We start from the raw sequence: 24,972 nt of genomic DNA, 5'->3' as shown, positions 1-24,972 counted from the left end.
GGGCCTACCACATCTGTCAGAGAGAGGATTTTCAGACCACCTAAGGAAAAATGACATGTACTTATCAACAGTGAACCATACAGACCACACAATGCCAAAAAGCTCTTTTACCTGCTCTTCAGGGAGCTCAGGCAAATGCCTTCTCCTTAAGCAAGATCCCTCTCTACTTTTCATAGAGAAAACCAGAAGTCTTCCCTCTTCTCAGCCTCCATAGTTCTTGTGTGTTCCATCATATATATTATAGAAATTCCTGTACACCTTTTCATCCCCACTAAACTATACAAGTTTTTTAAGATACTTATTCATTTCTAATTACTGTTCCCATCACCCTATACCCTATATAAAAATGTTTAATGAATGAATGAACAATTTAATAAACAAAGTGACTGGTAAAGACGGATATGATTACTCCCAGCTAGGATGGTCAAGTTTTATCAGTGAAATGTTTTAAACATCTCCTTTAAATTATAATGAGTTAATTCACAGCCACATAAATTTATTTCAGAGGCTATTGCTAGTGAGTCTCTGAGAAATGGATAACGAGATTATTTGATTTAAAAGGTGGGCAAAATAAACCCACCAGATAAACTTCTACCTGCAAAACAAAAACTAATCTTAAGGTTTTTGTTTTGTTTTTTTTTTTAATTATATTTTTGAAGACTTAACCTGCAGGAAATTCAGGCCATAATACAGCAGCATTTTAATTATGGTACAGCTTCTTACTATGTATTGAAAAGAATAGAAGACTTGTTTAAAATGAATTTATATAATGTGAAAAACATTTAGATTATTTCTACTATATATTTTCTACATGTAAAAATTAAAAATTCATTGTAATTTTGAGGCAAAAATAGCATATATTTAAAAGGTTTTCAACAAAACTAATTCAATTCCTAAAAACTCTTTTCTGAGACTATTTAAGAGAAAAATTCACTATATTCTTTTCCCTAAGATATAAAATGCCTACTAACTAAAGAAGAAATCTTTTAACAGGAATTTCAGGGTGTTTTCTTAGTAGAATAAAAGGCAGTGATTTTTTTTAAAAAGAAAGCAATTATTTTTAAGTGATCTTAAAGATACTGCACAAAGATATGGCTTAACCGGAAGGCACTGACAGAACAAATGACCTTTGTATAATTATTCTTTTCCAACATTCCACATAAAAATGAGTTAGTGAATAAATAAATTATAAGAAAACTATGGAAGCAGGGCTATGAAAGAGAAGATAACAGGTTTAAAATGAAAGACTACTAGAAATGCTAGTTCTTATAGACACATACACCATGAGTTCTGTACATTTTTTAAAAAACATTTGGTTTTTCTTCTGATTATACAAGACGATCATTATATAAAAATGTAAAAATACAGAATATAAAGAAGTAAAAAAATCCCCACATCATTCATTATCCTACTGACCAACAATGACTAAACTTTTAATATTCTACCATACAACCAATCTCAGCTTTTTGCAATAATGCATCTGTATAATTTACTTAACACAAATTTTGGATATCTTTTATATCAAAATTTTATTTTACTTAAATTATAAATTTATTCCAATTTCATTAAGTATTATTCTACAACATAATTTTAAACTTTTGCATAATACTTCATCCTAAAGATTATCACAATTTAAACCATTCCCTCCTTTTGTTTCCACTTTGCGTAAGTAACACGCCTATGTATACACACATTTTAATCTATGTACATGTCTTATTTTTATTTAGGAGAAATTTCTAGAAGTACACTAACTGGAACAGTGAGAAAAATTCTGTAAAGTTCTTGATGTGTATTTCAAACTGCCCTCTGGAAGGCTGTATAATTTATGCCCCTATTGGAAGAAGATCTTAATGTTTGTTTCCTAAATTCCTCACCAATACTTTAGTTTTAGTTAATTTAGTAAGTGGAAGTCAAAGTTAAAGTTGCTCAGTCATGTCCGACTCTTTGTGACCCCATGGACTATACAGTCCACGGAATTCTCCAGGCCAGAATACTGGAGTGGGTAGCCGTTCCCTTCTCCAGGGGATCTTCTCAATCCAGGGATTGAACCCAGGTCTCCTGCACCGCAGGCGGATTCTTTACCGGCTGAGTCAACCAGGGTAGCCCAGTAAGTGGAAAATCACATTTAATTTACATTTCCTTAATTATGATTAAAGCTAAATATTTTTCCTATTCACTTATCTTTGTTTCTTTTACAAACTGCCTGTTTGTCTAATTCTCTTTTATAATTTGCTCAACTTATTCTTTATTAAAGTCATTACTGTTCTTATGGGTTTGTAAGAGATCTTTATATATTAAAGGTATTAAGTTTCTGTGTTGTAAATATTTTTCTTAATATATTACTGCAATTGATTTTTTAAATTCCTTTTTTCTTCACGTTTTTATTTCACTTAAGAGTTCAGGTTGGTATGTGAGATTAAAATCTAACCACTATTTTCTAAAAACTCAATCTTATTAGCATCACAAATTGAAAAAAGAATCCCTTCTCCAATCATGTGAAATGCCATATTTATCATCAATGAAATTTGTACACACTGTGCACTGGAATTAGTTTCTAGGCTTTTATACTCTCTCTACTGTGTCTATTTTTTGAGCCATATAGCAATATGTTTATATATTTAAATGTCTATAGAAATAGACATTAAAACTGTAGTACTGGCTCAAAAAATAGAAACATATAGCAATATCACTCTAGTACTCTTGCCTGGAAAATCCCATGGATGGAGGAGCCTGATGGGCTGCGGTTCATGGGGTTGCTACGAGTCAGGCACAACTGAGCGACTTTTCACTTTCCTGCATTGGAGAAGGAAAGGGCAACCCACTCCAGTGTTCTTGCCTGGAGAATGCCAGGGATGGTGGAGGCTGGTGGGCTGCCATCTAACGGGTTGCACAGAGTCGGACACAACTGAAGCAACTTAGCAGCAGCAGCAGCATAGCAATATACAGAGTTCCTTATTTTTCCTTTTTTTTCAACAATTTCTTAACTATTCTTGAAGCTTTATTTATTAGAATTAATTTTTGAAGTTGAAAAAAAATTCTGATTTTTAGTATAGTCACAGAGTTGTATAGCCACTGCTGCTGCTGCCGCTAAGTTGCTTCAGTTGTGTCCGACTCTGTGCGACCCCATAGACGGCAGCCAACCAGACTCCTCCGTCTCACTACTGTCATCTAATTCTGATACACTTTCTTTCTTCTTTTATTGATGTATAATTGATTTACAGTTTCAGGGGTACAACATAGTGATTCAATATTTTTATAGACTATACTCCATTTAAAGTTACTATAAAATGGCTATATTTCGCTGTGCCACACAATCTATCTTTGCAGCTTATTCATTTTACATATAGTAGCTTTTACTGCCTAAATCTCCTACTCCTATCTTGCTCCTCATCCCTTCCCTCCCTACTGGCAACCACTAGTTTGTTCTCTGTATCTGTGAATGTTTCTGTTAAATTCATTCGTTTACTTTATAGAGTCCACATATAAGTGATAACACACAGTATTTCTTTTTCTCTGTCTGGCTTATTTCACTACGCGTAATACCCTCTAAGACCGTCCATGTTGCTGCAAATGCTGAGTAATATTTCATTATATATATTTATATACACATATATATCAATCACATTTTCTTTATCCATTCATCTGTTGATGGACACTTAGGAAGGTTTTGTAGCTTTCAATTCATTCTTTTTTATTGCTGAGTAATATTTCATTATATATATTTATATACACATATATATCAATCACATTTTCTTTATCCATTCATCTGTTGATGGACACTTAGGAAGGTTTTGTAGCTTTCAATTCATTCTTTTTTATTGCTGAGTAATATTTCATTATATATATTTATATACACATATATATCAATCACATTTTCTTTATCCATTCATCTGTTGATGGACACTTAGGAAGGTTTTGTAGCTTGGCTTCTATAAATAATGCTGCTATGAAAACTGGGGTGCATGTACCTTTTCAAATTAGTATTTTTGTTTCCTTTTCTATTGCTGAGTAATATTTCATTATATATATTTATATACACATATATATCAATTTCATTCTTTTTTATTGCTGAGTAATATTTCATTATATATATTTATATACACATATATATCAATCACATTTTCTTTATCCATTCATCTGTTGATGGACACTTAGGAAGGTTTTGTAGCTTGGCTTCTATAAATAATGCTGCTATGAAAACTGGGGTGCATGTACCTTTTCAAATTAGTATTTTTGTTTTCTTCATATACATAACCAAGGGTGGAATTGCTAGATCGTATTGCAGTTCTATTTTTAATTTTCTAAGGAAATGTCATACTGTTTTCATTACTGTCTGTACCAACTTACATCCTTATCAACAGTGTACAAGGGTTTCCCTTTTCACTACGTCTTTGTCAACACTTTGATGACAAATATTTTGATGACAGCCATTCTGAAGGGAGTGAGGTGATATCTCATTGTAGTTTTGATTTGCCTATGTCATTATTATAATTTCAAAACATTTTCATCACCTTCAAAACAACCCTTATTCCTATTAGGAGTCCTCTAATTCCCCATTCCCCCCAGTCTCTGGCACCTACTAAACCGCTTTGCTTGTTCTGAATATGTCTCATAAATGGAATACTACTTCTAACTGTTTTCAACTGTGACTGTTTCCCTCCACCCCACCCTGAAAAAATAGATTATTTTAAAATTTATTTCAATATATGTCCACTGAAAAATACAAACATCATAGGGAACAAAAAATAGAAAATTAAAACCTCTTATAATTCTACCCCATAGCACTAGTAAGTATTCTTTATTCTGTAATCTATTTTTTTCCTGACTAGAAAACACATGCTTATAGAAAATATAACAAAATATATCCATAATGGCACCGTGTTGGTGTGTATAAATATCTGTTGCACACTTATAATATGCCAGGTACTATTCAAAATACGTTAAATATTATTCAATGCTAATAACATAAAAAATTATTAGGCCCATCTCATATTTAGTTTTATATCCTTAACTTATAATTAACATTTTCCTTTAAATAAAAAGTATAATTTCTAGTAGCAACAAAATATTCTACTTTGTGATGAACTGCAGTGAAATGCATTCCTTGTTATTAGACTGTCACCAGTTTTTCACTATTATATACAGTATTTTTATATATCAAACTCCCATATTTAATATAATATTCAATGTTTACTGATCACTTAGTATCAGCACTAGGGACAGCCACTTTATGTGGATTCTCCTACTTAATTTACATCACTTGAGGAGGTAGAATTGTCATCATCCCCAATTTACAGATGAGGAAACTGAGGTTAGAGACGCTAAGAACCCTTTTTAAGGCCACATAGCAAATTGCTAGTAGAGTTAGCATTCATATCATGCTTGTATGACCACTGAGTGGAGCCTTTAATCACTATATCATACTGCATCTCCCATTTTTTCTTTAGGATGAATGCCTAGAACCAAAATCGCTATATTAGAGATAACACACATTTTAAGGTCTGGTAAATGCTGCCATGTTGCCCTTTGGTAAGATTTTTATCAATTTCTATAATGCTTGTCTTTATATTATACCCTTCCTTTGTGGTTCACCTGGTAAAGAATCTGCCTGCAATGCAGGAGGCCTGTGTTCGATCCTTGGGTTGGGAAGATCCACTGGAGAAGGAAAAGGCTACCCACTCCAGTATTCTGGCCTAGAGAATTCCATGGACTGTAGAGTCCATGGGGTCGCAAAGAGTCAGATACAACTGAGTGACTTTCACTTTATACCCTTACCAAGCTAAATATGAGCACTTTAAAAAATCATTTTCAATTTTCTAAGTAAAAAAATGCTACTCATTTTATATGTGTTTTTAAGCTGCTCTAGATAACTAATACTTTTGTGATTACTTCCTCTAACAGACAAAGCACTGTAGGACATGATCTCCCTGTTGTTCAGTTGTGTCAACTCTCTGTGACCCCATGGACTGCAGCACACCAGGCTTCCTTGTCCTTCACCATCTCCTGGAGCTTACTCAAACTCATGTTCATTGAGACAGTGATGCCATCCAACCATCTCATCCTCTGTTGTCCCATTCTCCTACTGCCTTCAGTCTTTCCCAGCATCAGGGTCTTCCCCCATCATCATGATCTCCTAGCTGGGCCCAACAGCTTATAAGAACAGAAAGTGGATTTTGTAAATTCAGCACCCTTCACTGAGAGTAAGAGATGGTGGCAGTGGTGATAGGAAAAGTGCCAAGATCCCCAAGGCAGAGGAGGGCAGGCTGACAACATGTAAGCCTAGCAGTGGACCAGGGCAGATGAGTTCATACATGACTTATGAGATGGTCTCAAGGAACCAAGAATTCCACCTTGGCCCTGTGTTTCTGATATATGGACTGCTTCTTTAAAAGGTCCACATCAAGGCAAGAAAGTTTCCAAAGAGCTCTCAGCTCACCTGGACTCTGCCTTCCTTTATCCACAACCTTCCCCTTTCCTTTCCCTACCTCCCACAGGACACCAAGTTGTGCAGCTGAGATGACTGACTTTAAAGCACTCCATATCCCCTATACCCACCAGATAACTTGTATTCACTGCTCCAGGCCCCTGAGAATGTAGCATCGCTCCCTCTCGCAGCTGTTGTCAATGAGCCCAGTCAGAGGAGACATTTCTGTGCTCCCAATGTGCCTGGAAAATTCCCTCAGTTTCAGCAAGTGTTACCCTGCTTTGTAACTGTCAGTATCTGTTTCAACTAGATTTTCAATTTGTTGGTAGTAAGCTTTTTGTCTTTATGCCGTATCCAATGTATAGTACAGTGTCTGGTAACAATAAAATTTCACTACTTTTTTCATGAATGAATTGCACTGAGTTAACCTAGCTGGCAGCCAAGTTCCACCTAAGTTTTCTACCTATGCGGAGCAGAGAGAGGAATTCTGTGAGCCTCTACTAGGTGCCCAGTACTTTATACACATTAACACAAGTAATTTTCACAATAATCCACGGAGGCAGGCAGCAGAGCCCCTATCTTATAGATGAAAACATTAAAGCCTTACTTTACACAAAGAGCTAATAGGGCCAGAATCTGAACCTGGGTTAATGTGATTCTGTTTCTCTTTCCATTCCATTAGGTGGCCACCCCTCCTGAAATGCAAAGCCATGTAAGCTGCAAAGAATGCCTTCTCTTTTAGAATCATTGGCTTAAAATCCCTCAGAAGCGAAAGCTCTCCTATTTATTCTGGAGGAGTCTCTGGCTAGCACACAGAGAGAGGAGAGGGGACCTGAAAGGAGATACAGGAAGGGGAGGTAAGCAAAAATGGAGAATGCGAGCCCATTAATCTAAAAGCGCCATGTGAGACATTCTGACTCCTTTAAATTGTCTTAAGCCTGGAAAGCTTTTGGAAGAGTACTCTAGATTCTAAAGCACTGATACCATAAGAAGTGAAGAAAAAATAGAGAAGCTGTAGTATGTAAGAAGGAGTACAGGGATACCTGGCTCTCATTCTGATGAATAATAAATGATACAACTGTGGCTGAGTCCAAGCCATTAAAATTCTCTGGAAACTTCCATCTCCTCATTTCTAAACTAAAAGGATTAGGCAGTGACAATTCCCAACCTGGTTCTGCATCCAAACAATCCCCTGAGCCTGTGAAAAATACTGATCTTTAAATCCTACCCTCATTTCGATTCAGTAGATGTAGGGTAGGATATAAGAATCGTCAGGTAATTTACAGACTCGGCCAAGTGTGGGAACACCTGGGTGAGATCTCCCTCCCCAAGAAAAGAGATTGTGAAAAGGCAGCCAGCTGATCTAGCACATTAAGTCACATAACAAAAGGCTACCAAGAAAGAACAATTTCAATTGTATCAAGTTTAATCATCTCTTCCTATTTCAGGGCAAAAGGAGTTATACTCAGTCTTCCTTACTGCTTAAACCTTCTTTGTTCTACCAGTACACTAGCCTTAAACAGTGCCAAAGCTGTGCGGGTGAGGGATGCAAACTTGTTTTAAATTGCCAGTTTCCCTCGAGGTATCAGTTGTTGCAATCCTCTCTGGGCTACTGGGCCATTACTTCTCTCTTTAAAAGCTCCTCTGAGAAGGAATTACTACATACTACCAGATGATTTAAATGGCAGACAGACACGTGCCTAGGGACACAAAATAACACCCTACCTTGGTGTCTAGCTTAGCCAGGTGCTGTAAAACCCAGATGCGATGAGACCAGGCATTATAGTTGCTTGGGTATCTCCCTGCTGCTTCACCACAGACCTCCATCTCTTCTCGTATTAGTTGCTGTGTCCTTTCTGCAGGAATTATTCCCAAGTTTCCTTTGGTCATAAAGGAAGGCAAGGAGGTTTCCTGAATTAGCTGTTGTAGCACCCATCGCCTGTTAAGGTAACATGTGGGCAAGAAATGAGTAAAGAAAATAAACCAGAGAGGGAAACAACCAGAGTTCTCTTTGTTCTCAATTTAATTTCTATTCATAGACAATGCAAAGTAATGCCCAGAATTCAAGGGTCTTTTTTTGAGGGGGAGAGTTGTTTGTGTTTTTAATGATAATAATTTCAGCACCACGGATGTAGGCAGGGTGTGGAGGGGTGGTGGGGGTGAGGATAAAGGACAAAGATTATAGAAAAAGCATTCTAAAATGTTAACATCTGTCAAAAAGAAAACGTCATCAATTTGGAAATGACAACTCCAAAACTTCATTTGGCCAGGAAATGTAAAGGCAACAGGACTGTTTGTGTGTGTGTGTCTGATTGGTGGTACTGTGGGTATGGGAAGGAGTGGTATTAATTATTGGCTGGTAAATACTCAAAAGAAGCACAGTTCACTTTTAATTATATGTGCATGCCTCACCCTTTGTGTGTTTGCAAAGAAGAAGCTGCATTAAGCTTTTATAAAGCAAAATTTCTATATTATAGCATAGAATCTTGAAGAAAAAAAATCAATATAATTAGTGAAACCATCACGGAGGTTTTAAATTTCTTCATCTATAATCTTCCCCTTATCTAAGATTTTTATTAGCATACATTTAAATGAAAAGCACTCAAAAGTGCCTCTAACCACTTACTGTCTTTAGTTTTTACAAATATTTTCTCATAAGAAAGCATTCTTTATAGATTAAAATTTTCAAGCCAGGATACAGGAAATTGAGTAACAAAATTCACTTTTGTCATTTTCAAATAATGTTATTTTTAACAACCAAAACTTGCTTTATAAAACCTTAGACAAGTCAATAAACCGATGGATGCATCTATGTTAGTAATAACTCCCTTCCTCTACCATCACCCCTTTCCTAGTCTCCATACACATAATCATACACTTCTCTGTAGTCTGCTATCCCAATTTCTAATAGGGAGAAAGTACAACCAACTGCATCATTTGGAAGCAGCTGCTCTGCAATGCTCGAGTAAGGCAATGGCACCCCACTCCAGTACTCTTGCCTGGAAAATCCATGGACGGAGGAGCCTGGTAGGCTGCAGTCCATGTGGTCGCTAAGTCGGATACACTGAGCAACTTCACTTTCACTTTTCACTTTCATGCATTGGAGAAGGAAATGGCAACCCACTCCAGGGTTCTTGTCTGGAGAATCCCAGGGACAGGGAAGCCTGGTGGGCTGCCATTTATGGGGTCCCACAGAGTCAGACATGACTGAAATGACTTAGCACCAGCAGCTCTGCAATGCTAGCCAAAGGCAAGGTTACAGTTAAGATACCTTAAACTGACTTTAAGATCCTAAAAATGCTCAGGATTTAAGAAAAGTTAAAAGCGGCTTAATAAACTAAGAACAGATTTCTTCAGAGAATCTCCCCATTGACCCCAACCAGTAAGCCCAGACCATCTCATTTTAGTCAAAGATGTTATGTGTGATTCAAGAGTAAAATGCTTCCAGATAGCCAGGATTTTGAAAAGAGTTCTTACATGCACTTCAATTATCTGCCTCAGCTTTTAACCTAAAAATACTCTTTGCATTTATGGTCTTAGCAACTTTAATTCAGTCTACACCCCATTCACCTCAGTTGCCTTTATTTGGTTGATTTTAATAACCATAACAACCACCACCACCATTTTTACCAGGAACACACCTGACTGAATTAAATCCAAGTTTAATTAAAACTCAAGTTGCTCATTATAGTTGAATATCTAAGTGCAATTTCCATAACTGCTTCAGGTAGTTAGTAATAACATAAAATTTACTGAGTATTTAACATATGTCGAGCACTGTGCTTGTGTTTACATGCATTACCTCAAGTAAAACTCAACCACTAACTCTGAGATAGATGTAATTATTATTCTCATTTTACAAATGATAAAACCAAAGCCTGAAGAGATTAAATAATCTCTAGATATCACCTAAGTAGAAAGTGATGGCATCTAGGCTTGAATGTAGATATAATCTGACTTCAGAATTCAGTAATCAGTATGTGACCTGCTTCATATTCTGTGTTTTTTTTCCTCCACCCGTTCTAAGCCCTAAGAATTCCGTGGTGTAAATTAACCACACCTGTGAATCCATGTTTCTGGACTCTTCGGAAACTTAGTTAAGGCCAGTTTTCCCAGATGTAAGTCCTTAATTGGATTTAAAGTACCTGAGAGGATCAGCTCTTTTCTGTAAAAGAAAAATAAAAAGAACTATTACTTTATTTTTCTACACAATTGCATGACTATTAATATAAACTCATTGTGAAGCAAATTTCCAAGAATTAAAAAAATAAAACTCTCTTAAATGTTACACACAGTAATCAAGAATGTATTCCCATAATCTTGAAATAAATTAAAAAACAGAAATGGAAGCTCTTAAATCAGCAGTGGAACTTTAGTGGTCTATTTGGTAGAGGGCAAAGGAGTTTTCTGGCCTGTATCATTTCCAAAACTTATAAGGCCTGACTTCAGTATATGCAGGGCAGATCCCATACTAATCAAGAATTATTCTAACTTCCTAAGTAGGACTCGATATGGTCTTGTTCATTACCAAAACCACACATACAACAACAAACACATTGGATTGAGATGTAAGGGAAAAAAAAAATCATTCATTCACTAGCCATCCTAACAAACTTTATTTTTGAATTTTTCCCTTCTACTTTTCCTCATATGCATCTATATTTTAACATGCGATTTTATATTCTGTTCTTATATCTCGAGGATTATTTCCACAGTTCTTTATAATCTTTAAACATTTTAAATGGTCACATAGTTTTTGTTCGGAGAAGGCAATGGCACCCCACTCCAGTACTCTTGCCTGGAAAATCCCATGGATGGAGGAGCCTGGTGGGCTGCAGTCCATGGGGTCGCTAAGAGTCGGACACAACTGAGCGACTTCACTTTCACTTTTCACTTTCATGCACTGGAGAAGGAAATGGCAACCCACTCCAGTGTTCTTGCCTGGAGAATCCCAGGGATGGGGGAGCCTGTTGGGCTGCCGGTCTATGGGGTTGCACAGAGTCGGACACGACTGAAGCGACTTAGCAGCAGCAGCATAGTTTTTGTTCAGTAACTATCTGATAATTTAACAACCCTTCCCCCTATAATTAGATGTTTCAGGTTGCTTTCAAGTTTTTGCTATTCTAAAGGCATTCTGACGGAGAAGGCAATGGCACCCCACTCCAGTACTCTTGCCTGGAAAATCCCATGGATGGAGGAGCCTGGTAGGCTGCAGTCCATGGGGTCGCTAAGAGTCGGAAACGACTGAGCAACTTCACTTTCACTTTTTACCTTCATGCATTGGAGAAGGAAATGGCAACCCACTCCAGTGTTCTTGCCTGGAGAATCTCAGGGACGGGGAAGCCTAGTGGGCTGCCGTCTATGGGGTTGCACAGAGTTGGACACGACTGAAGCGACTTAGCAGCAGCACCAGCAGCAGGCATTCTGAAACAAAAACCTCTGCGCTTATAACTTCATTTGTACTACTACTTAGGGTAAGTTTCCAAAAGACATTACCAGGAGAAATACTTGAATGGCTCCTGATACACTAGACCATTCCTTTTTGAAATATAAACAAAAGTAAAAGGAATAGGAACTTTTTGTTATTTTAAAACTGTTCAAAGCTTCAGTGCAATTATAAACTATGTCACGCAAGAGAGCCTCACCTCTCTAAGTTTAGATTGAATTTCTCAGGTAAGTTTTTGATAATAAGCTCTGATATTACTGATTACACTTCGATTTTTCAATTTACCTATTGTTTTATAATAAAATTAGGTCATTTGCTAGTTTTTATTAATCTTACCACATCTTTCCTGTAGTAGGGGCTCATCATTTATTTTAGAGATGTTAATCTCAAAACCAGAGCCCAGACCATATATCTCACCTACTTAGATGGACTTAGTTCCTAAAAACCGCAATACATTTCCTTCCCAACAGATTCTTATTTGATAAGGAAAAGAACTTCCTTTTTAATGAAAATACTAAATAATGATAATAAATACTTGCATTTTACAATCAATTTTATTTCAGGTAAGTAACTTAACTCTGTAAAATAGTTTGAAGTGATACCAAGGTTTATGGTTTAAAAAATGATTTATGATTTATTGACTATTTTTCTTTCAAGGTACAGGAAATCTATGTCATCAAAGGAATATTTATCACAATAGCCAGTTACTTTTATAGCTCTAGATCCTTTTTCTTTTGAAATATGTAATGTTTTGTTCAAAGGCAAAATGCTACTCTATGTAAGTTAAGCTGTTTAGTATTTTGTAGGCACACTGTTTCTGAAAATAGTGTCCCTAACTGCAATATCATCATCATTTGGAACTTAAGCCTCACCTAGGCACACTTAATCAAAAAGTCCAGTGGGGCAAAGCAATGTGTTTTAACCAGTCTTCCAGGTCACACTAGAGTTTAAACACCACTGCTGCTGCTGCTGCTAAGTTGCTACTGTAGACAATTTACTATATTAAGCCAAATTTCCATTTACTAAATTTAAACCTCTCCTTACTTACAACTGCCTACCTATATTCCCATATATGTCTATGTGTGTTTGTGTTAGTCACTCAATCATGTCCGACTCTGCGACTCCATGGAATTCTCCAGGCAAGAATACTGGAGTGGGTAGCCATTCCCTTCTCCAGGGGATCTTCCCAACCAAGGGATCGAACCTGGGTCTCCTGTACTGCAGGCAGATTCTCTACCATCTGAGCTACCAGGGAAGCCCATATATATCTATACATATAAGAGGAAATAAAATTTTCTTCAGAAAAAAGGAAGTTACCCTACAACTGAATCTTTATAAAGTTTCTTAAATAAGGGCCATCTCTTAATCTCTTTATTTTGAACAACAAAGTTATACTTGTAAAGATATCTTAGTCTGAAACAACCTCAATCAATGGTACAGATGGATGCTTAAAAAGACTGCCTGGCAGAATCATTAAAAAAAGAAGGAAAATTTTACCATCAATTTAAGAAACATTCCTAGAAGGACTGAACATTGCAGGTGCTGGAACGTTATAAAGAAGTTTTTAAAAGACCATATTAAAAAGAAATATTGTAATTGGTTTAAGTTATAGCTATCAGCAATCACATAACCTAGAGATCCAACAGAAAACACCTACTTTAATGTATTCAAGTAGGAATACAGCTTGAGATAAAATTTCCAGTCACACGTGAATTTGGAAAGTACTGTATCTGGAACAACTTAAATGTAAGTAAGCACAATATGCTCTGGAAAACTGTGCCGTGTTGTGCTTAGTTCTCAGTCATGTCCAACTCTTTGCGACCCCATGGACTGTAGCCCCCCAGGCTCTTCTGTCTGTGGGGATTCTCCAGGCAAGAATACTGGAGTGGGTTGCCATGCCCTCCTCCAGGGGATCTCCCCAACCCAGGGATCAAACCCAGCTCTCCTGCATTGCAGGTGGATTCTTTACCATCTGAGCCACCAGGGAAGCCCAGAAAACTGTGCTAGATAACTCAAAAAAATAGTTCTCATGATGACAAAGTCACTGATGTTAATAAGCCATGTGAGAAGATTGAATTAAACTAATGAGATATGTAAATAGGAAAATGAAGAATTTATAAATTAAAATATTTCATGTTAACATGATAAAGGTTAAATTGAAAAATTAAATATCCTAAGAAGTTAGTTATTTCATGTACTTATACCTTAAAGTTTACAAATTGTTATTTGCATATTTCTGCAACATTTATCTTATTTTATAAAGTTTTAATATTTTTTCTCCCTTCTCAAACTATTAGGGGTTCTCTCTGCTGTCACTCTAATCAAAATTTGTAGGAAACCAGGGGCCATGTGTATTATGTCCACGGCTAAATCTCCACTGGTTAGCCCAGTACCTGGTATACAGTAAATATTGACTAAACATATGCCACCTTTTTTTCACTCTTTAATCTTAAGTTATTGTGTAAAATAATAATGATGATAATAAAAGTCATCCTCATAAAAACCACCACTTATTGAACACTTCTCCTGAATAAGGCACAGTGTTAAGTGATTTACATATATTTTCTACTTTAATTCTCACAAAAATCCCATATTATGTTGAATAATATGAAATTGCCAACGTCAGTTTTTCTAAAAAATAAACCTTTTATTTAGAATTGCTTTAAATTTATAGAGAAGTTTTTAAGAATGATTAAGAGAATTTCTGTATGTCCTGTACCCAGTTTCTATTATTAACATTTTATATTATTATGATACAACTGTCACAACTGATGAACCATTACTTATAGATTAGTATTGGAAGTCCATACTTTAATTAGAATTGCTTCATTTTTACCAAATGTCCTTTTTTTAAATTCCAGGGTCCCATTAGGATATCACATTATATTTGGTTGTTATATCTTTGTAGGCTCCTCTTGGTCCCTTAGCTCCACCTTGTTTTTGATCGCCTTGACAGTTTTGGAGAATACTGATCAGGTGTTTTATATATTTTTTCCAGGGTTAGACTACAGTTGCGAGTTTTGAGGGGACCACAGAGGTAAAGTGCTATCTTCATTATTTTGTATCAGGGGTATGTAATATCAGCATGAGTTGCCACTGTTGATGTTGACCTTGAATATCTGGCTTAGGTAGCATATGATTGATTTTTCCACTCTACTTTTTGGGAAAAGGTTACACTTTAAGGAGTAGGGAGATATGCTCCATTTCCTTGAGGGAAGTTATCTAGATAAATTATTTGGAATTCTTCAGTACTGAAGAGTTGTCTATTGTCTCTGTTTATTCAAGCATTTATTTATATCAGCATGGACTTATGGATATTGATTTTATACTTTGTAATAATCCATTATTACATTATTTTATTGCTCAAATTGTTTGAGCTTTGGCCAGCAAAAGCACTGCCTTACTTTCTGGCTCTCTTAAGATGTTCCAGATTCATCTGGTACATTTCCTGACCTGGTCCTAGAATCAGTCAGTCCTCTAAGAAGCCCAGTTCCTTTTATTAGAGAATGGTGTTAGAAACCAGGATCTGGACATTTGGACTTAACCATTTCTGACCTACAAAAAGGATGATTTCATATGGTGCAGCCCAAAGTTACCTCAGTTTTACAGATAAGGAAACTGAAGCTGGGGGAGATTCAGTAACCTGCTCAAGGTCTCCACGCTGCAAGTGTCTGAACAAAACATCAAATCTGCACAAAGCTACCAATTTAAATAGGCTGAGGAAAGACTATGAATCACTGGAGCCTGGACACAAGCTCTTGTAGTTGCTCAAGGATGTTTTGCTTACTCTATGTTCACAGACTGGAGGAAAAATAGGACGTTATTATGAAGTCAACCTCTTTCGTCCATTAATTCACCAATTTTCAAAGCAAATTCAAAGCAAAAAAAAAAAAAAAGTACTAGTCATTTTTTTCTAGCACCAGCCAGATTTTTAAACTATATGCATCATATACTATAATTACAGATCAGCTCAAAAACTTATTGTCTGTATTTTTTCCCTAAGACTGCAACAACTACTGATGTGTTACACAATCTTTTAGCTGTTTATAAAATACAGCCAAAAATCATTCAATGCTTCCTAAAGCTTCAGAAGAAATGTACCAACAATCAGACATAAAATGCTGAGTATTTGATTTGTGAGACCTTATAGGGTTAGATCAGTTTACTTTCAAAGTTGTTCGTTTTTTGCTCAAATATATACTCATGATTCTATGTCTTTGTACGTCAATCTTACTAATATAAATTAAAATTTACTAGAACACATATCTACAATGGATTTTTTTAAAAATCACGATTTCCTTCCTACTCATCTAGCACAAAACTTACTAAATCACCTTACTAGAAAAGCTTCAAGATTAACAGATATTAACATCATTAAAGATAGATTTATGGAGCAACTTCCCTTCATAAGACTAAACCACACACAATAAAAACACAGACCAAAAGAATCATACAAAAAAAAAAAAAAACCCACCTTATTCAGATCTTTTATTTCAAAGATATGAAAACTAAAAGTCCTGAGAAGTTAAAAGTCTTGTCAAAAGTCAACTGCTTGCTAGTTAACTGATGAACTAGGACTAAGATCCATACATCTAAGAACTAGGTTCTTCACCACTAAACTGCACTATGAATATACAATGAATTATGTGTTTGTGTATATACATTATGCTAATAAAAATCCTTTTTTGTGGGAGGATTTTTCGATTCCTCTGTAATGATGAGGAATATGTGAACATAAAAATGGTACTTCCACTTCTCTATTACACTCATTCTTTTTCACTGAATTTAATTATTTTCAGTGCCAAGTCTGCAAACAGGATCTGTTATATACCAGGCACTGGAGTGTTAGAGGCTAGGGAAATTAAAAAAAAAAAAAAAAAAGAAGACGACATTGTCTCTACCCTTAAGAAAACTCTCAGTTTTAAGTTTATAGTACCTTCCTAAAAGTCTCCTTTGTTGATTCTTCCTCATCTCGCAAACTCTAGAACAGGGCTGTCCAACAGAAATATAATGTGAGTCATACATGTGAGCCATATATGTGATTTAAAATTTTCTAACAGCTACATTAAAAACAAGTATAAAGTAAAATTTTATTTTATCAATACATTTAAAATATTATAATTTCAACATGTAATCAATATAAAATTATTAATAAGAAAGATATTTTACTTTGGGGGGTTACTTAGTCTTCAAAATCTGATGTGTAGTTTACATTACAGCACTTCTCAATGGAGACTAGTCATATTTCAAAGGCTCAATAGCCACACGTGGCTAGAGACTACTATACTGAAGTGTGCTGCTCTAGAAACCTGTAGTGTCCCAGTGTTTAGTCTTTGGACTGGTTCTTTTCTAATATCTATACCCACTACTGGTATCTCAAACAATCTCAAGGCTTTAACTATGATACATTTTCCACTGACTCCCAATTATATCTGGCCTAAAACTCTCACCTGAAATTTAGTCACACACAGCTACTTGAACACAAACCTATCATGTCCCAAACCGAACTCCTGACTTCCAACCAGCAGACACCCCTCTGCTCTTCTTCCAAACATCCCCATTCCAGTAAATAGCAACTTCAACCTTTCAGTTGCTCAGGCCAAAAACCAGAGTCAAGACTGACCCTCTTCATTCTCTCATATTAAATGTATCCTCTGTGTCTAGGACCTAGCATAGTAGTTAATCAATAAATACTTGATGAACAAATGTTGTCAAGTATTGTGTGGACTAAATGAGATAATGTATAAAGTTGTAGTATGGTCCCTGGAATAGAGTAGCCACTCATAAACATTTAGTCTACTCCCTTACTTGGAGTTTCCCATAAAAGAAAATGAAAATTCTAAACTTTGTAAATTTTTAAAACCTTCTAACACATTCCATCCGTGCTTACTCTTTAAACATCTGATCATTAGTCAAAAGAAAATGTAAAACAAATCAAGAGGTTACCTAATTTAATTAAACCAGCTACAAATATAAAATTCAGTAGGTATTATAAAACACTAACTTGGAATTAAAATTCACAGAAAATTAAAGCATTCTTTAAGTCATATTTAAAGATAAAGAGCTATAATCTACGGCTCTTTCCTACAAGAAAATTTTAAATGAATTCACAATGTTCAACAGGACTTTACTTTTATTTATCTATAATTTGTATCTTGCTTTCTTATAAGAAAACTTGTGTTAGTCTAAAGAACCATCAATTTTTAAAAACCATACACACTGTTTAACTGAAAATTAAAAAAAATAAACCTGGTCTGAATTTTAATATTTCTATAATGTATTCTGTGTTTAAAGCTACAACAATCAGAATTAAAGAACTTAAGACACTCATAAAATGTGGTTCCTCTCCAAAATACTGAGTGGAGAGATGTCAAATGATCTGCCCACAGGGGCCACAATGTGACTAACCTAACAGTTTGTGACCTTTAAAGCTTACCTTTACACATTCCATTGCACTGCTGTGCTTCTCAAATACACTAACCAACACTTTATAATCCAAACAATTATACTGATTCCCTCTACCCCCACTAAAAAAAAGGAAGTTAAAAGCATGTATCAAATGGTATACTGTAATTCAACATGAAAATTTATATTTTCATGAATTTGAGGGAGAATAGACATAAACATGCAAAAAGGAGTAAAGTGTATATTAGAATTGTCATGGAGATATTATAAAGAAGAAATAAGTGTAAGATGCCATGAATATGTGATTTATATTTCACTTTTCAAAATGCTAACAATTCCTGGTCTTATATGTCTTCAGAAATTTCAACAATTTCATTTTATCGCTGATGAGAATGACGTACCTTACGTTCCACGCAGTGGTAAAGTCTGGATTTAGAAGTAGCAGGGTGCATGTGACATCTATCAATTCTAAAATAAAGAGAAGTCATATTAAAAACAAATAGTCCTATCCTTGAAGATGTGACTTCTCTTTCAAGGTCCTCTTTATTTTATATATATATATATATATATCTCACATTATACTTATATTTCATGTCACAGTAATTTTAATGATAACATTTTTCTAAGCTGTCAGAGATATGAAGATTATCCTCAGGTACAAAGATATGAAGATTTTCTTCTACATACAATAATGTAACTTTTTAAAAGTTGACACTGAAATTATGTCTACAAAGAATAATCAAACTAACCTATTCATTCTGTCAGTAGTTTTGGGCACAAAAAAAGAAACAGAATTTCTATACCACTATTCATTTAATTTCACAAATATTTCAAGAATTAACTCTGTGCAAATTTTTAAAAGGGAAAAAGAATCACATATAATTCAACTTAGTTAACAGTTCATTTACATTCCCCTGCAAAATTATTCTTTTTTACACACATTTTTACACAGTTATAGCAATGATAAATTCACAATTTGTTCTACATTTTTCACTCAACATTATTTCTTATACGCATTCTCCTATACTACTACAGTATACATTTTTAGTGAAGTCACTCAGTCGTGTCCAACTCTCTATGACCCCATGGACTATATATATAGCCCACCAGGCTCCTCTGTCCATGGGATTCTCCAGGCAGGAATACTGGAGTGGGGTTGTCATGTCCTTCTCCAGGGGATGTTCCCGACTTAGGGATTGAACCTGGGGCTCCTGCACTGCAGGCAGATGCTTTACCCTCTGAGCCACCAGGCAAGCCCAATATATTTTTAACTGCATAACAATTATTTTATCATTTATCTTATTCTTTAGGCTGTTTCCTGTTTTCTTTTTACTTTTATGGATAGTATTATCACAAACATTTTAAGCACACTTTTTGTCTCACAGATTCATTTCTTTGGATATACTTCCACGAGTAGAACTGCTATGTCAAACAATATAAATATCAATATGGCTCCTAATAAGCATTTCCAAATTGTCCTCCAAATGAACTATATCTATTTATATCGCCAAGAGTAACATAGTATACCTGTGTCCCTATGACTCTGATTTATACAATTATATTTTAAAAAATGAATGTGGCAGGTAAAAAAAAACTATACTTTGTTTTTGTTTTAATCTAATCTTTAATTATAATTATTAATATGAACATCTTTTCATTTTGTTTACTATTTTCTATTTTCATTGTATAGTCTATTCATACTCATTATGTATCTATTATGATCTTAAATAACCTTCATAAACCTATATTTAATAACACAAAGTCAATAATATTTAGACATATCATCTTCATTTTAGTAAAAGTGAAAAAGAGAATTTTAGGATAAGATGATCAAGCTAGCCATAATACTAAATACAATAACCTCTAGCAAGCTCATATTAAATGCTAAGTAAATAAAATAATAAAAACTTATAATTATTTAGAATTATTGTGTACCAAGTAAATTATTATTTATTCACATTATTTCATTTAATTCTCACAATCATAATCCAAGATACCTTTATTTCACCTTACAGATAGGGAAACTGATATTTGGAGAGTTTAAGCAATTTCCCCAGATCAATTAGTATGTGGCAATGTCTGTATCTGACTGCTTTTAATAACTGCAAATGAAATGTTTGTCTACAATAAATAATTGGGACATTCTCAGTGTTTGAATAAAAGAGAAAATTTAAAAATCTAAGAGTAAATACACATAAACACATTCCTATTGTCATTTAAAAATATTTTAGTGAACACTAAAATCAGTTATTCTATTCTCAATCATCTTAGTAAAAGATGAACACTTATTGTTAGCAATGTGGGAGACCCGGGTTCGATCCCTGGATTGGAAAGATCCCCTGGAGAAGGGAAAGGCTACCCACTCCAGTATTCTGGCCTGGAGAACTCCATGGACTACAGTCCATGGGGTCACAAAGAGTTGGACACAACTGAGCAACATTCACTTTCACGTTCACAATGTACTATAACTTTACTAAACGAGCAACAAAAGGTAGGATTAGCACACATTTTACTTTTGACCTTTACCTTCCTCATCATAAGTATCATGGTCTATACTAATACTTACTATGTTACATCAATGCATACTGATGTGTATATATATATATATAATGTCAATATGTAATGTCAATATATATGTCAATATATCCGTATATATAATGTCAATATGTCCGTAAAGAACAATCTAATAAAATTCTTCCTTCTTTCACTCTTAGGCACTAATTTAGTATTTACCAGGGAAATTAAATACAATTTTCTATACCATTATCCCTTTAATTCCAAAATATTCCAAGTATTAATTATGTGCAGAGATTCAACTGGGCCACAGGACTGAAAGAATGGATATTATGAGAAATGGAAGACCTGATCTTGCCTTATAGAAGGCTAACCTTTAGCTGGAGAGAACATGTAAACAGTTAGAAGGCAAACTAAAATAACTGAAATAAAAACATATACCACATTGTGAGGACCACCAAAGCAGCCACAATTAATTCTCAGTGGAGTACCCAGGAAAGACTATAAATGAGTCAAGACAGTAAAGGGCACTGCAGACTGTGCTTTGAAAAAGTATGAGCAAAGGTAAAGAGGGACCTTCCCACACAGGCTGCTCTTAAAAGATTATGGGTTCCACATGGTGACTAAAGCTCAGGATGCTGGAGAAATATACCTGGAAACTAGAATCTGGTCCGGATCTCCTCATCAGGCTGGTGTTCCATTACTTTCGCTTCGTGTGCTGTGCTCCAAACCCCTTCATTCCCTAAATGTACCGCCCACCTGCCTACCTTTTCTTCTTTGGCTATTAACTCAGATTTATCTGCTTGCTATTCTCTCTGCCAAAAGTGTCCTCCTATCCCTGAACTTAAAAAAAAAAAAAAAGCACCTTTCTTTATAAAGGCCTTCCTCAGATTTCTCTGGTGGCACAGTGTAAGAATCTGTCTGCTAATGCAAAAGATATGGGTTCAATTCCTGGTCCAGAAAGATTCCAAATGCCACAGAGCAACAAAGCCTCCGTGTCCACCACTGGGCCCTCAAGCCACTACTACTGAAGCCTGCATGCCTAGACCCTGTGCTCTGCAACAAGAAAAGCCACTGCAATGAGAAGGCCACGCACCTCAATGAAGTGCGGCCCCTGTTCACTGCAACTAGAGAAAGCCCACACAAAGCAACGAACATCCAGCACAGCCAAAAATAGATAACAATTATTTTTTTAAAACAGGAAGGCTTCCTAACCTACTCGGCTGAAAGCAGTCTTTCATCTCTGTGTTTTGTGTATATCTTACCTGGTGGTTTAGTCACTAAGTCGTGTCTGACTCTTGCGACCCCATGGACTATATATAGCCTGCCAGGCTCTTCTGTCCATGGGATTCTCCAGGCAAGAATACTGGAGTGGGTTGCCACTTCCTTCTCCCTATCTCACCTAGTTAACCTCATATAAATATTGTTCTCTTAATGAGGCTATACATTTTTTGGATGCAGGTCCTCTTTAATACATCTTCAAATTAGCCATTCAATCATCAAAGATGAAAAAAAATATGGTCTCTGCCCCCCAAAAATTCCATGTCTGCCCACAGCAAACGCCTTAAAGCCATTCTGCCTGGGTTCAAATCTCAACTTCTCTACTTATTGCCCATGTAACTTAATGTCTTTGAATTTCAGTTTTCTTATCTGTAAAATGGGGATCATAGCATTAACCTTAGTGTTATAAGCAATGAGATTCATCCCATTTCTCCAGAGTGGTTTGACACACAGTTTGACTCAATAAATATCTGTTCAACTAACCACCATTGCTACTTACCAAGAAATGAGTTTTTTCAACATCAATTAATCAGGAGTAAAAAGAAAAAAAAGAAGCAGTTGTTCTCACAATGAAATGGTTTAAATTTCTAAACTTGTATGATAAGCAATAACCAAAAACCAGTTGGTTATTAATTGACTATGTGAAAATGTTTGTACATGATGGCAAGGTCTCTGGAATTTTTCAAGTCCACAGTTTTTCAAAATCTACCACACTACCCCAGATAATATGATAAACTGGTATTTAGTTTATTTAGTTTCTGGGACCCCCCTTTTCTGCATTAAAAAATATGTGTACGTGATCAATTGTAGTTGCTATTTGTTCATACTTCTAATGCAACCCATAAATGAAGATGACTTCATCCTCCACAAGATACTTCCCATAGCAGCACAGGCAAAAACTAACACAGAAAATACCCAAGTCCCCACTTTTCAATTTGTGGCTGTGTGGAGAGAGAGGAAGGCTAATCAAAGTAACATTTCTTTTATTGGAGGGCAACAGCAGCTGCTGTGTTCAGAGCCCAGGTCTACTAGTAGCTGGGAAATTCCTAGGCACATCACTTAATCTTTCTGTGCCTTAGTGCTGTCCTCATACATAAAATTGAGCTAATAATAGTGCTATCTCATAGGGGTATTAGATGATTCATGCCCATGAAGTGCTAGAGCAGTACCTGACACAGGGAAAGCACTCAATGGTAACTCCTGTTAGAAAGCCTGTATCTAGCCCAGTTATAAAGGATATTGGCATGGGATGCCACCAGAGGGATGAAAAGAATCTCTTAAGCTGGCTGAGCAGTGAATGCTGAGCACTCTCTCAAACCACCACCCCACTGCCCCAATTTTCTAAACACACTTGTTCTCTAAATACATTACAAACTGCTAACTCTTCCTGATTTAAGACTCAAGTTCAGATGGGACTGCTTTTAGAAAGCATTCCAGTCAGATCCAAGAGGTGTGGGTGATGTATTGATAGAATATCTGAAATGGGAAAGGGCCAAGGAAGGAGAAATAATTAAGTTATAAATACTGGACATAATTAAGAATCCTTCCCGTATTACTTGTATTTTTCTACTCTTCTACTGGCTCTGGATAAATGAGAGAAAGGAAATCTGTGTTTCTTGAGTCTATAGCATGCCAGTTTCTGTGCTGGATGCTTTAATTCACATGTGATACTTACAACAACCCCCTGAGATATGTTAGAATTCTCTTCTTTTGGTGTGGAAATAGGAGGTTAAGTTATTTGCTTAAAGTCACTGTTAAATGACTTCAGTGTGCTAATACATTGAGTCTAAATCCAGATATGTTTCTCGTAAAGAAGATGCTCCTTCCAACCTAGCACACTGTCTACCATTACTCTGCTGTCTTCCAGTAAGGGCTGAACCAAAGATCTAAAGATAAACATGCAAAAATCAACAGTTGACTCTATATTTCATCAATTATATACCAAGATGTGAGCTACTGATATCTCTACAGTCCCTTGAAATTAAACAGATCTCTATCTAAACACCAGAACATATACCAGCAAATAACTGTTTCGTGTTACACTCACTCCAATATATGACTGGCTCATCATCACATCACAAGGAAAAAATGAATTAGGGTACAGTATACACAGGAAAAGAAGTAGCTAAATTTCACCTGTAACAAGAAGATGCAAGGATGCTATAGAACAATCAGTGAAAAATCAATATGCTTTCTTGGCTCCACTGCATTCTAGAAATGGCCCAAGGTGAGGAGTCGCCTGGTATGGGTCACTGGGTCTGACAACTGTTTCTGAGAGAGATACGTTTCCATGCATCGAAAAATAAATCCAAGGTCAACGTGGACTGATTAATCTTTCCTCTAAAATACATGCAGGTTAGCACAACAAAAGAGGCTTGAGGTAAGGTTATGTGGTAAATACCAGAAAGACCCTTTTATTATTATAGAATACGTCACCGAATCAATAGCCAGACTAAGCTAAAACCTCTTGCTTACCAAATTCTTGTTATTTATCTGACAAATGCCTACTGAACACGTTCAGTTCAGTTGATCAGTCGTGTTCGACTCTTTGCAACCCCATGAACCGCAGCACGCCAGGCCTCCCTGTTCGTCACCAACTCCCAGAGTCCATCCAAACCCATGTCCATTGAGTTGGTGATGCAATCCAACCATCTCATCCTCTGTCGTCCCCTTCTCCTGCCCTCAATTTTTCCCAGCATCAGGGTCTTTTCAAATGAGTCAGCTCTTGGCATCAGGTGGCCAAAATATTGGAGTTTCAGCATCAGTCCTTCCAATGAATATTCAGGACTGATCTCCTTCAGAATGGACTGGTTGGATCTACTTGCAGTCCAAGGGACTCTCAAGAGTCTTCTCCAATACCACAGTTCAAAAGCATTAATTCTTCTGCGTTCAGCTTTCTTTA

General features: G+C 35.9%; 1 protein-coding gene across 4 annotated transcripts in view; it reads right to left on the bottom strand.

Moving 5' to 3' along the window:
- PTAR1 (protein prenyltransferase alpha subunit repeat containing 1) overlaps positions 1-24,972 on the bottom strand; it is a 42,391-nt gene that overhangs the window by 4,133 nt on the left and 13,286 nt on the right. For 2 of the 4 annotated variants that reach the window (XM_010860643.1, XM_010860644.1), the window contains exons 2-5: positions 18,677-18,743; positions 16,807-16,862; positions 10,485-10,589; positions 8,150-8,363 (exon numbers count right to left, since the gene is read on the bottom strand). In XM_010860643.1, coding sequence (XP_010858945.1) covers positions 8,150-8,363; positions 10,485-10,589; positions 16,807-16,862; positions 18,677-18,743 — 442 coding nt within the window. The remainder of the gene's footprint in view (positions 1-8,149; positions 8,364-10,484; positions 10,590-16,806; positions 16,863-18,676; positions 18,744-24,972) is intronic. The other 2 variants (XM_010860641.1, XM_010860642.1) reach the window with 2 other exon arrangements.

Source organism: Bison bison, unplaced genomic scaffold, assembly GCF_000754665.1.
Source record: "Bison bison bison isolate TAMUID 2011002044 unplaced genomic scaffold, Bison_UMD1.0 scf7180017864469, whole genome shotgun sequence".
Lineage (NCBI taxonomy): Eukaryota > Metazoa > Chordata > Mammalia > Artiodactyla > Bovidae > Bison > Bison bison.
The sequence above is the reverse complement of the archived record's forward strand: the minus strand, read 5'-3'. Positions and strand labels throughout refer to the sequence as shown.